The sequence below is a fragment of the Saimiri boliviensis genome, chromosome 5, assembly GCF_048565385.1.
Source record: "Saimiri boliviensis isolate mSaiBol1 chromosome 5, mSaiBol1.pri, whole genome shotgun sequence".
In the NCBI taxonomy this organism is placed as follows: domain Eukaryota; kingdom Metazoa; phylum Chordata; class Mammalia; order Primates; family Cebidae; genus Saimiri; species Saimiri boliviensis.
This window is the reverse complement of record NC_133453.1, coordinates 69,249,454-69,262,168: the sequence shown is the minus strand read 5'-3', so window position 1 is coordinate 69,262,168 and position 12,715 is coordinate 69,249,454. Positions and strand designations below refer to the sequence as shown.

Sequence of the window (12,715 nt, the reverse complement as noted above, 5' to 3'; positions counted from 1 at the left end):
ACTGGTCTGGAAGCAGTGTGTCTCAAAATTTAACATGGGTCAAGGTCATCTGGAGAGCTTGGTAAAAACACAGATTGCCAGACCCTACCTGTAGAGTCTCTGATTCACAAAGTCTGAAGTTGGGCCCAAGAACGTTCATTTCTAATAAGTTTCCGGGTGATGTTGATACTCCTTGTTGGGAGTCCACGCTGCCAACTTTGACAACCACTGATGTGAAGTGTTAAGAAGGAACTTAAGGTTGAATTAAAGTTCAATGGAAAAGAAGGCCATGATTGAGTAGCCATGGTCACTGGAAGAAAGAATTGTATTTGTTACCCTCATTTTTGAGAAACTCATCAATAAACTGTCCTCAGTCAAAATGTGGAAATGGGTTACTCCTGGGATGATTCCCTGTGTACAGTTAATCCTACCCACATCATCACATTTTGTTCCTTGACGTACTATCCACATCAGCAGGCAGCCTAGCCAGAACGGGAAGCTGGTCTGCTGACTCTGTCTAGCACAGTGTTGTTCCAGCTATTGTTTACTGCTTCTACTAGGAGCCACATCACTTGGAGCCTCTAATCTGTTATATCTATTGCCAGAAAGAGGTAGCTTGTTTTCCTATAAGCACGAAGACAGTTTGCTGGCTGGGACCAAGCACAGAACGAGAACTGGAATCCTAGAACAGCTAAATTTTAATGACATATTCTAGAAAAAGGCTATAGAAAGTCAGGGAGTGGTATGAGGGAAGGGAGAAAAGGGCTGCAGAGAGTGTAGATGGGCACCAACACCTAACCCTGCCTACTTCTGAACATATTCTTAGCCCTCCTTTCTTTTCTTTCAGTTCCCCAGGGCTCTGCAGATCATAGATGCCATCCACAAGCAGAATTCAACAGTGGCCATGCACAGACTTCAAGCAACTCTCCTGCTGTCACAGAGAAAAATGGGTGAGTCTGATCTGTAAGAGTTCCCTGTTGTAAACTCAGGTGCTCCATTTCAGTGGCTAATGAAATGATAGTGGATAATGAAACAGACATATTTTTACCATGATAATATTTTAGTGAGCTGCAGAGTGTGGAACCAAAAAGTGTTTCCATCACATTCTCCCATGTCATGGGCAAAGTCTTTATTCTGCAGATCAACCTGAGCACAACCCTACTTTTTGGATTCTAGTCATGATTAAGTCTGTACTTAGCCTAATTCGGTTAAACATCCTCCCCAGGCTGGGCACGGTGGCTCACGCCTGTATTCCCAGCACTTTGGGAGGCTGAGGCTGGTGGATCACCTAAGGTCAGGAGTTTGAGACCAGCCTGACCAATAAGCAGAAACCCATCTCTACTAAAAAACACAAAATTAGCTGGGCATGGTGGCACATGCCTGTAATCCCAGCTATTCAGGAGGCTGAGGAAGAAGAATCACTTGACCCTGGGAGGCAGAGGTTGCAGTGAGCTGAGATTGTGCCAGAGGTTGCAGTGAGCTGAGATTGTGCCATTGCACTCTAGCCTGGGCAACGAGAGGAACTCTCCATCTCAAAAAAAAAAAAAAAAAAAAAAAAAAGAAAGAAAGAAAGAAAAGAAAAAATCCTCCACCTGGATATTTAGCAATGTCTGGAGACATTTTTGGTTGTCACAACTTTGAGGGGAAGAGTTGTGCTACTGGACTCTAATGGGTAGAAGCCCGTGATGCTGCTAAACTTCTTACAATGCACAAAAAAGCCTCCCTGCAGCAAGAATTGTCTAGTCTTAAACATCAATAATCCCACAGTTGAGAAACCCTACAGCCAGCCATGGTGGTGTGTGCCTGTAGACTCAGGTAATTGGGAGGCTGAGGTGGGAGTATCACTTGAGCTTAGGAATTTGAGTCTGGCTCAGCAAATATAGTTAGACTCTCTCTATATTAAAAAAAAAAAAAAAAGTGGAGAAACCCTAGATTTAAGCTAAAGCAAAAAGAGAGTATCATTTCCTGTTTAGCCACAGGTTTGAGTTAAATATAATTTAAAAGGAGTATAGCAGAGCTTGCCTTTCAGTGACCTCTGAGCTGCTCAAGATGCAGGACCCAATACTCTGGCTAAATGTAGGCTCAAGTCACTTGAAGTCTAGCCAGGCCAGGCATGGCACCAAGAGCTAGAGACACAAGGAACTCCTGGTCCTGTTCTTCAGGGAAGCCTTTATAACCTGCCTTCTCCCAGCTAAGGTTTCCAGACCCCATCACACATGTCACTAGGAGGAGGACCCAGCTACAGCTACAGAAAGGAGTGGACCATGGCAAAGGGAAGGCCTACGTAGAATGAAACTTACCTTTCCTGTTTTCTATTTTCTTCCACATTGGTGGTGGGGAACTTCCTGAAAAGTTTTAGTCAAAGATTTCAAGAAAAAAGCAGGTCAGTAGAGAGTTCTTCACATCTTCTCACTTGGAAAAGAGAAAGTCTTAATTTACAATTTTAAAAAATAATTCTTAATTATGTTTTATTATTTTATTTTTGGAGACCTCTTAATATGTTTGAGACTTGAAAAATTAACTCTCAGTACTCTTCCAGTGGTCTCAAATTGTCATTGGGCTGCTTTTAAAGTAAAATACTTTAGACTACTTGCCTTAAAAGTCAGAATAACTCATTTAAGGGCACTTTAGGAAAAAACCCAATATCTCACATTAGAATAACAAAGTTTACAATTTTCTAATGTGGTAGAAAGATCACTGAGCTTGGGTGGAAGACTTCATTTCTGATCCTAGCTAACGTTTTCCGGTGGTTTGACCTTGGGCAAGTCAGTGAACCAGTTGGAAAATTACTTCAACCCCAGCCTGACTTCTTCAACCTCGGCTGCTGCCTGACTTTACTAAGAACATCAGGACAGGGCTCTGAGCTCTTCCACTGCCCTTCTCTTCACCTTAGAACCTCTCCTCATATTCAGCTGTCCTTCTTTCCTTTGCTCCCATCTGACAGACCCCAGATCCTCTTCCTTGTGCTGTGTTCCTGCCGTCCAGGCCCTACCACTATCAGCACCTCCCTTGCTTGCTCTGGTATCTCTTTCCATTTTGCTTATACCTGCCCCCAATCCTAACAAAAGCCTGCCCTTGGCCTGTCCTTCCCTCTTTTTACTTTTACCACCAGACTTCCTCCAAGTGCTATCCAGGTCCACTGCCTCATTTTCCCACTAAACCAACCACTTTCTCCTTAATCCTGAAATCGGATTTGTGTCCCTACAATGTCTCTAAAACTATCCTTGGGAAGCAGAGCTCCCAGTTGCTAGAGCTTTATGTTTCATGGGCCGGTTACTCGGGCTTTATGTTTCAAAGAGCATTTAGTTTCACGGGCTATGCATGCTTTCCTTGAAGAACCCTCTTCCAGAGGATATCTGCGGTACTGTCTTCTTCAGGTTCTTCCTTAGAGATAGCCTCAGTCTTTGTTTTCTCTAGCTCCATCCTTCTGCTCTTCCACTCACTATTAAAGTAAAGGCAATTCTCCAAGTCTTAGATTGTCTCCTTTCTCTACTTCTTCCCTGGGTGATACCATCACTCACCAGTGTGTTCTGGTATCAAGTATCAGCTGTGTGCGTACGAGTCCCAAGTCGCTGTTTTGAGCTCCATACTCTTATACCCAACTAATAGTGGACATATATTCTCAATTCACACACCAAGACTTCAACAGAAAAGCCGCTGCTAAAGCACCTCCTCCAATGGACCTTCCCGCTTCTGTGAGTCACATAAACAGTCTTGTTGCCAGGTGTGGTGGCTCATGCCTGTCATCTCAGTACTTTGGGAGGCCAAGGTGGGCAGATCACCTGAAGTCAAGAGTTCGAGACCAGCCTGACCAACAAGGAGAAACCCCGTCTCTACCAAAAATACAAAATTAGCTGGGTGTGGTGGCACATGCCTATAATCCCAGCTACTCAGGAGGCTGAGGCAGGGGAATGGCTTGAACCTAGGAGGTGGAGGTTGTGTTGATCCTAGACTGTGTCTTTGCACTCCAGCCTGGGGGACAGAGCAAACCTCCATCTCAAAAAATAATAATAATAATAATAATAATAAGCACTGTCATTTGACCTGGCCTTGAAACCTGGCACAGTCACTCTTGATCCCTACCTCTCACTTAACCTCACTTCCAGTCATTTTCCAAGTACCCTTTCCCGGTCCAGGCCTGCCATTATCTCTTTTTCTTTCTCCTCTGTCTTTACAGACCAGCTTTCATTTTTCACACCCGATCAATTGTCCTACAATATATTCTGACTTGTTCAAAGAACTTTAATGGCTTCCTATTTTAGACCAAAAGAGATTCGGACTTCTCAGGCTGCTGTTTCACGCCTCTCACTCGCTTGCTTCAGTGTGTCCTCCAGTCTCACCTCCACGCCGTCCCTAATACACCTTATGGCTAACCAGAATCAGACTTCTGATTGTTCTGCCAATGCACCTACCTCCCTTCTCTCTGCCCATTGCTTTCTGTTCAGCTCTTACCTTTTGGTCAAGATACGTTGTCATATCCCTTTCCTCCATGAAGACCTAGTTCTTTTTAATACTCCTTGAGCTGTCACCCATTTGTAACAGTACTACTCAGAGTGCTGTTTCACCACAGGATAATGAATTTGTGCCCAAATGTAAATCAAGTCACTGCTTTCTTCATTAAGAAAGTCTTATTACTAAAAAAAAATCAGCTGAACTAAACGATACACTTGGTGATGAATTGATTTTCATTCTGGCACTAGCTCCTCATGTCGTTGTGAGTAGTAACAGTTCACAGACGGGGTCCTCACGCCACACTTTGTTGTCTCAGTCTCTCTGGTGCCCTTTGCGTTTTGCCTGGTATTATGGTTGGCCTTGTGCTAGCAAGTTAGCCTCTCAACAGCGAGGACTGAGTCTTACTCCTTCTTGCATCCAGTATATACAATAGGTACTCAATAAGTTTATGGAGCTAACTTTCAAAGCCTCTTCTTAGCACTCAGATTTTTATGAGGGAAGTGTTTTTCCTGTCAGTCTTTGGGTAGGGGCAACAATAGGAGGATCCTGAATAACTTGCCGAACAGTGAGCCAGGTTCTGGGATTCTGTTTTCCCCTTTATGTTTGTCAATTCTGTGTTCTGTGAATCATCAAGGGCTGAAAGGAAGGAATTCTTGGGCAGAGGGCAGGGTGGAAGTAGGGAGGGGTCTGGGGTGAGCAGAATAAGAAGAGAGCTCAATTGTGTTAATGGTGATGTTCTCAATGGAAGTAACAGGGCTTCAACCCATAGATTCAAGGATTCATGGGTTGAAGGCCAAGGATCCATGGGTTCCAGGGCTGGGTCAGCCATTCAGGAATGTCAGCAAAGACACCCCTTGCATCGCTTTGCTTTGCTGTCCTCAGCATGTCAGAGCTGCCCCCGCTTACGGCCATGAGGTGGCCGAAGCAACACTAAGCATCACTTCCTCACATGGCAATGTCTGGAGTAGGATGGAAGAAATGAATGGAAAGGGGATTCTTCTCAGGAGTCTCTCTCCATTTGCTAGGAGGGAAATCTTTCCCAGAAGTCACCCAGGAGATTTCTTTTGCATATGATTGGCCAGAATTTGCAGTGGTGGTTCTGCAGCGGAGCTGCAAAGGAGGTTGGGAGATTAGGCAAAGAAGAAAGGAAGTGGGAAGCAACCAACAATGTCTGCCTCAAGAGTCCCAGAGAGACAGTGATGGGAGCAGATAGTTACCAGGGAATGGTGAAGGGGAGACAGATAGGTATCAGGGAACGATGAAGGGGAGGCAGATAGGTACCAGAGAACGATGAAGGGGAGGCAGATAGGTACCAGGGAACGATGAAGGGGAGGCAGATAGGTACCAGGGAACGATGAAGGGGAGGCAGATAGGTACCAGGGAACGATGAAGGGGAGGCAGATAGGTACCAGGGAACGAAGAAGGGGAGGCAAAATCAGAAGGAAGAGTTCATAAGGAAGATTCATACATGTCAGGAAATATTGCTGCAAATAAGAGCTGCAGGAAAGTGTTCAGATCATTATTCAGATTTATTGCTAGCCTTTATTGCTATGCTAGTTTTTGTTTTTTGTTTTTTTTTCCCACATTTTATCTCATGTAATTCTCACCCCAGCCTTTTGGGTTGATGTTACCCACTCCACATTACAGGTAAACTGAACCTGGGGAAGGCCAAGGCAAATAGCTCAGAAACATTATCTCAGAGACCAATGCTGGAGTGCTTTCAGATCTACCTACACCTGCCTCCCATCAACTAGTCGGGGAGTCACTGGGTTATGCAAGGTCATACAGAGAATAAATGGTAGGTTTGAGGTTTGAATTCAGAGCTTCTGTCTCCAACAATAACGACAGCTGCAAGCGTTTAGTATTCGTTAACAAATTCCTGGGCACTGTGCTAAGTGGTTTATTTTATTTTATTTTATTTTTTTGAGACGGAGTTTTACTCTGTCACCCAGTCTGGAGTACATGATGTGATCTCACTGCAACCTCTACCCCCTGGGTGCAAGTGATTCTCCTGCCTCAGCCTCCTGAGTAACTGAGATTACAGGTGCCTGCCACCATGCCTGGCTAATTTTTGTGTTTTTAATGGAGACAGGGTTTCACCATGTTGTCCAGGCTGGTCTCAAACTCCTGACTTCAAGTGATCCATTCCCCCTCAGCCTCCCAAAGTACTGAAATTCTAGGTGTGAGCCACCATGCCTGGCCTGTGCTAAGTGTTTTACACACATTATCCTATTCATTGTTATGGGAAAGGTACAGATTTTATAATCTCTGACAATGAGAGATTACAAGTAACTTGCTAATGTTACTTAATAAAGTGACAGAGTCAGGATTTGAACTTGGGCCTTCTGACCAGAGCACTCATTTTTTTTTTTTTTTTTTTTTTGAGACGGAGTTGTTTCGCTCTTGTTACCCAGGCTTGAGTGCAATGGCGCGATCTTGGCTCACCGCAACCTCCGCCTCCTGGGTTCAGGCAATTCTCCTGCCTCAGCCTCCTGAGTAGCTGGGATTACAGGCACGCGCCACCATGCCCAGCTAGTTTTTTGTATTTTTAGTAGAGACGGGGTTTCACCATGTTGACCAGGATGGTCTCGATCTCTCGACCTCGTGATCCACCCACCTCGGCCTCCCAAAGTGCTGGGATTACAGGCTTGAGCCACCGCGCCCGGCTCATGTTTTTAACTGGTACATTCTACTGCCTCTCACAGCTGCAGGCTCCAAATAATTAGTCCAGGGCTTTTTCTCTGTATCCACGTTGTCTCTATACCTGTCATTGTTTAAATCTTAAATCACAACCTGCTGAGAAATATACCCTGATTATTATAACTGTCACCCTGTGATTGATGAAGAAAATTCCAGCACCCAGTTCTTGGGAGAAAGCCAGGTGCTCCCATCTGTGCATGATGGGACAGGGTTAACTTGGCTGGAGGGAAGGAAACCTCAGGCTGAAAGTAGAAATGAGTGGTTGGGGTGATGCTTCGCCGCTTCTCTTCCTATGTGAGCCTGTAACTGTGTACAGTGAATGACAGAATGGAAATAGTCTTTTATGTTGTGGGGCTTTGTTCCCATGATAGTAATCCCCCATTTTAATGCTGATAAATCCAATGGTGTGGATTACACCCCTTAATTTAATTTGGCCTGCATATGGCAAAGCTGTCTCAAGGCTTTTATGTGAGATTCTTTAGCACAGCTAGCCTGTTGTTGTATAAAAGGAACCCACATGAAGGAGGCAGGAGACTGATAATGCTGGTGCAAATGTTTTTACAAAACTGCTTGTAACACACTGCCAGTGAAGCTGCTTCGTTGTGGGCCCTTCAGTCAGGATTCAGACTCAGAGCGATGGGAACATCCATGACTCAGGCAGCTCAAGGAGAACTGGCATCTCACAAGGGGAGAACGAGTGCACATTTCTCCCGTGTGTCATCCTTGCAGCTCTGGGGCTTGGAGCCAATTGGGCTGACCTCAGAATGGATGAGCCAGAGAAACAGCCTCCCAGTCAGCAGGGCCGACTGTGGGCCAGATTTTCACATGGGCTGTGAAGTACAGATTGCAGCACATCTTGGTGAGCAGTTCTAAGACTGTTGAACAGAACAAATCCTCCAGCAAATTTCCTACCACTGTGGTCAAGTTGGTGCACTAGCACGTTGGAGGACACCATATGAAGCCAGAGGGAAAATGGCAGCATGGTGTGGGAGTGGTGGTAGGGATCGTAGCCTTCTCTGATGAAGTACTTGTGATGTGGTAGGCACTGTCCGTATTATCTCATTTGAGTAGAAAAATGACAAGCTTTGGTGGCAGACCTGGATTTGAATCTTAGTTCAGCGACTTACAAGCTGTGAGACACTGGGAGAAGTTCCTTTCTCTCTCTGAACCTCAGTACCCTAGATGGCTGAAAGGGAATAATTGGGAGACCTGGACATAATCAAAGGAAAAGAACTAGCGCAGTTCTAGACATGTGGTGAATACTTAATAAGGGATTATGACAAGCTGTTGTTGGTCATGGTGATAGAAGTAGTAGCAATAATGGTAGTAATATTAGTATGGAAAAGTTTTCTATAAACTCATATGAAGGGTTGAGACTTTGACTTAGTTCTAGAATTGTAGACCAAAGTAAGCACTGAGGTTTCCATCACCTTAGAAACTTTGAACAATGCTCACTCTCTGCTTTTACTTGGGAGACAAGTTTTATTTTCCGGTATTCCTGGCTCTTATCTCAGGGATGAATCTGAGGTTGACTTTGGGTTCAGGAGTCATCCTTATCAACATTGCCAGCATGACATTATCATACCCTCAAATAATAACCTTTAGAGTTTAGTTGATTGTTGGAGCTTTCTTAGACTTTAGATTTTTAAAATATTAATTGGTCACATGTATTTTCAAAACCTTTTTGAAGGTAGAAAACTTATCACCAGCTGAAAGAAGCTTCAAGGAAAAATCTGTCTTGAGTTACATTTTTTCTTGGGGATTTGCTATGGCCATACATAAATATTTATCTGAACTATTTCAACAAACCCTAAATCATCAGTGATCCTTATGCAAAGAATTCTTTTAGAAGATTTCTGTATGTCAAGAATGTCAGCAATCTCTTGCTAGAACCAGATTCCAAGGACCAGAGGCCTCTTTTAAAATAGCTGAAACTGTTTGGTGGTTTTCACCATGTCTTTTATTTTCATATTCTGTGTATCTGTTCATGCTACTCCATCTGAACAGAATTCCCTTGCCAGTCCTGTCTTTACCTGTTGATGTTGTACTCATCCTTCAAGGTCTCATTCATGTGGCAATCAGACAAGGCCAAGAGAAGAGCATCCCAGGCAGGAATACAGAGTGGGCCATAGCCAAAGGGAGGATATGCAGGGGCCACTCTTGGGAAAGGGAGAGGTCTGGTGAGAAGAAGGCAGAGGGTAGGATGGGAGTGGGATGAGGCAGGAAGAACTATTATAGGGAATAAGGCACCAAGATATGGAAGGTCTTAAAAAGTGCACTAAATGTCTTATTGTTCTATAAGTCAAAAGACATAAACCCATAGTGTTTGGGTAGAATGTAGTCTACAGACATGTTTTGTTCGGCCTGCATTTTTGTAAATTTTTAAAATTAGTTTCCAATCTTCAGTAAAATACTGGCAAACCAAATGCAACAGCACATCAAAAAACGTATCCAGAACAATGAAGTAGGCTTCATTCTGGGGATGGCTCAACATATGCAAATCTATAATCGTAATCCATCACATAAACAGAACCAAAGACAAAAACCACATGATTATCTCAATAGATGCAAAGAAGGCCTTCGACAAAATTCAAGAGCCCTTTATGCTAAAAACTCTTAATAAACTAGGTATCAATGGAACGTATTTCAAAATAAGGAAAGCTATTTATGACAAACCCACAGCCAATATCATACTGAATGGGCAAAAACTGGAAGCATTCCCTTTGAAAACTGGCACTACACAAGGGTGCCCTCTCTCACCGTTCCTATTCAATATAGTATGGGAATTTCTAGCCAGAGCAATCAGGTAAGAAAAAGAAATAAATGACATTCAGTTAGGAAAGGAGGAAGTCAAATTGTCTCTATTTGCAGACGACATGCTTGTATATTTAGAAGACCCCATCATCTCAGCCCAAAATCTCCTTAGGATGATAAGCAACTTCAGCAAAGTCTCAGGATACAAAATCAATGTGCAGAAATCACAAGCATTCCTATACACCAATAGCAGACAAACAGAGAGCCAAATCATGAGTGAACTCCCATTCACAATTGCTACAAAGAGAATAAAATACCTAGGAATACAAGTAACAAAGGACGTGAAGGACCTCTTCAAGGAGAACTACAAACCACTGCTCAAGGAAATAAGAGAGAACACAAACAGATGGAGAAACATTCCATGTTCATGGTTAGGAAGAATCAATATCATAGAAATGACCATACTGCCCAAAGTAATTTATAGATTCAGTGCTATGCCCATCAGGCTATCATTGACCTTCTTCACAGAACTGGAAAGAACCACCTTAAACCTCATACGGAACCAAAAAAGAGCCCGCGTAGCCAAGGCAATCCTAAGCAAAAAGAGCAAAGGTGGAAGCATCACGCTGCCTGACTTCAAACTATACTGTAAGTCTGAAGTAATCAAAACAGCATGATACTGGTTCCAAAACAGAGATAGACCAATGGAACAGAACAGAGGCCTCAGAGGCAACGCCACACATCTACAACCATCTGATCTTTGACAAACCTGACAAAAACAAGCAATGGGGAAAGGATTCCCTATTTAATAAATGGTGTTGGGAAAACTGGCTAGCCATGTGCAGGAAACTGAAACTGGATCCCTTCCTTACACCTTATACAAAAATTAACTCCAGATGGATTAAAGAGTTAAACATAAGACCTAACACCATGAAAACCCTGGAAGACAACCTAGGCAATATCATTCAGGACATAGGCACAGGCAAGGACTTCATGACTAAAACACCAAAAGCAATGGCAACAAAAGCCAAAATAGACAAATTGGTTCTAATTAAACTTAAGAGCTTCTGCACAGCAAAAGAAACGGTCATTAGAGTGACTTGGCAACCAACAGAGTGGGAAAAAATTCTTGCAATCTACCTATCTGACAAAGGGCTAATATCCAGAATCTACAAAGAACTAAAAGAAATGTACACACACAAAAAACAAACAACCCCATCAAAAAGTTGGCAAAGGATATGAACAGACACTTTTCAAAAGAACACATTTATGCGGCCAAGAAACATATGAAAAAATGCTCATCATCACTGGTCATTAGAGAAATGCAAATCAAAACCACATTGAGATACCATCCCACGCCAGTTAGAATGGTGATCATTAAGAAATCAGGAGACAACAGATGCTGGAGAGGATGTGGAGAAACAGGAATGCTTTTACATTGTTGATGGGAGTGTAAATTAGTTCAACCATTTTGAAAGACAGTGTGGCAATTCCTCAAGGATTGAGAAGTAGAAATACCATTTGACCCAGCAATCCCATTACTGGGTATATATCCAAAGGATTATAAATCATTGTATTATAAAGACACATGCATACGTATGTTCACTGTGGCACTGTTCACAATAGCAAAGACTTGGAACTAACCCAAATGCCCATCAATGATGGACTGGATAAAGAAAATGTGGCACATATATACCATGGAATACTATGCAGCCATAAAAAAGGATGAGTTCATGTCCTTTGCAGGGACATGGATGGAAACCATCATTCTCAGCAGACTGACACAAGAATAGGACACCAAGCACCGCATGTTCTCACACATAAGTGGGTGTTGAACAATGAGAATACATGGACACAGGGAGGAAACATCACATACTGGGGTCTCTTGAGGGGTGGGGAGGCTAAGGGAGGGATAGCAGGGGGTAGGGGATTGGGGAGGGATAATAGGAGAAATACCTAATATAGGTGACAGGGTATGAACCACCATGGCATGTGTGTACTTATGTAACGATCCTGCTAGAGCTGCACGTGTACCCCAGAACTTAAAGTAAAATTAAAAAAAAAAAAAAAGAGGCCGGGCGCGGTGGCTCAAGCCTGTAATCCCAGCACTTTGGGAGGCCGAGGCGGGTGGATCACAAGGTCGAAAGATCGAGACCATCCTGGTCAACATGGTGAAACCCCGTCTCTACTAAAAATACAAAAAAAACTAGCTGGGCGTGGTGGTGCATGCCTTTAATCCCAGCTACTTAGGAGGCTGAGGCAGGAGAATTGCCTGAGCCCAGGAGGCAGAGGTTGCGGTGAGCCGAGATCGCGCCATTGCACTCCAGCCTGGGTAACAAGAGCGAAACTCCGTCTCAAAAAAAAAAAAAAAGAAAAGAAAAGAAAATGCTTTTAGGTGGCACCATAGAACCATCCATGCTAGCATATTGTTTTACTTATTCACTTTTTTCATTGCTTTTTTCGGGGGGATAGAAAAACGCCCATGAAATTGTTTGGTAACTTGGTAATTTGGTTTAGTACTTTGATGAACCTTTATCCAAACCTATCAATTAGATAGTTTTTGATTCTAAGAAAACAGAGAAAAATAATCTTGGAAAGAAAAGGCCCTGGGTCAGAGTATCTCTTTCTTTCAGACCGGTGGGAATGTTTTCCTTTCTCTACTTTTAGATGATTTAGTCTATGAGAGATAGGGACAAATAAAACACGCCTCCTATTTCCTCTTGTAAGAAAGGACTTTTTAAGTGCGGTGGGAGGCACCAGTGAACTTCAAGGGCTTACTGAAATTGTATTCAAAATTTTAAGAATAAATGTTTTTATTTGGGAAAAAAAT

The 12,715-nt window shown here is 43.2% G+C and overlaps 1 protein-coding gene across 3 annotated transcripts in view; it reads left to right on the top strand.

The window, feature by feature from the left end:
• The window catches only part of MYO3B (myosin IIIB), a 512,276-nt gene that overhangs the window by 365,417 nt on the left and 134,144 nt on the right, over window positions 1-12,715 (top strand). For all 3 annotated transcript variants that reach the window (XM_074399494.1, XM_074399493.1, XM_010352269.3), the window contains one exon: window positions 827-929. In XM_074399494.1, the coding sequence (XP_074255595.1) occupies window positions 827-929 (103 nt within the window). The remainder of the gene's footprint in view (window positions 1-826; window positions 930-12,715) is intronic.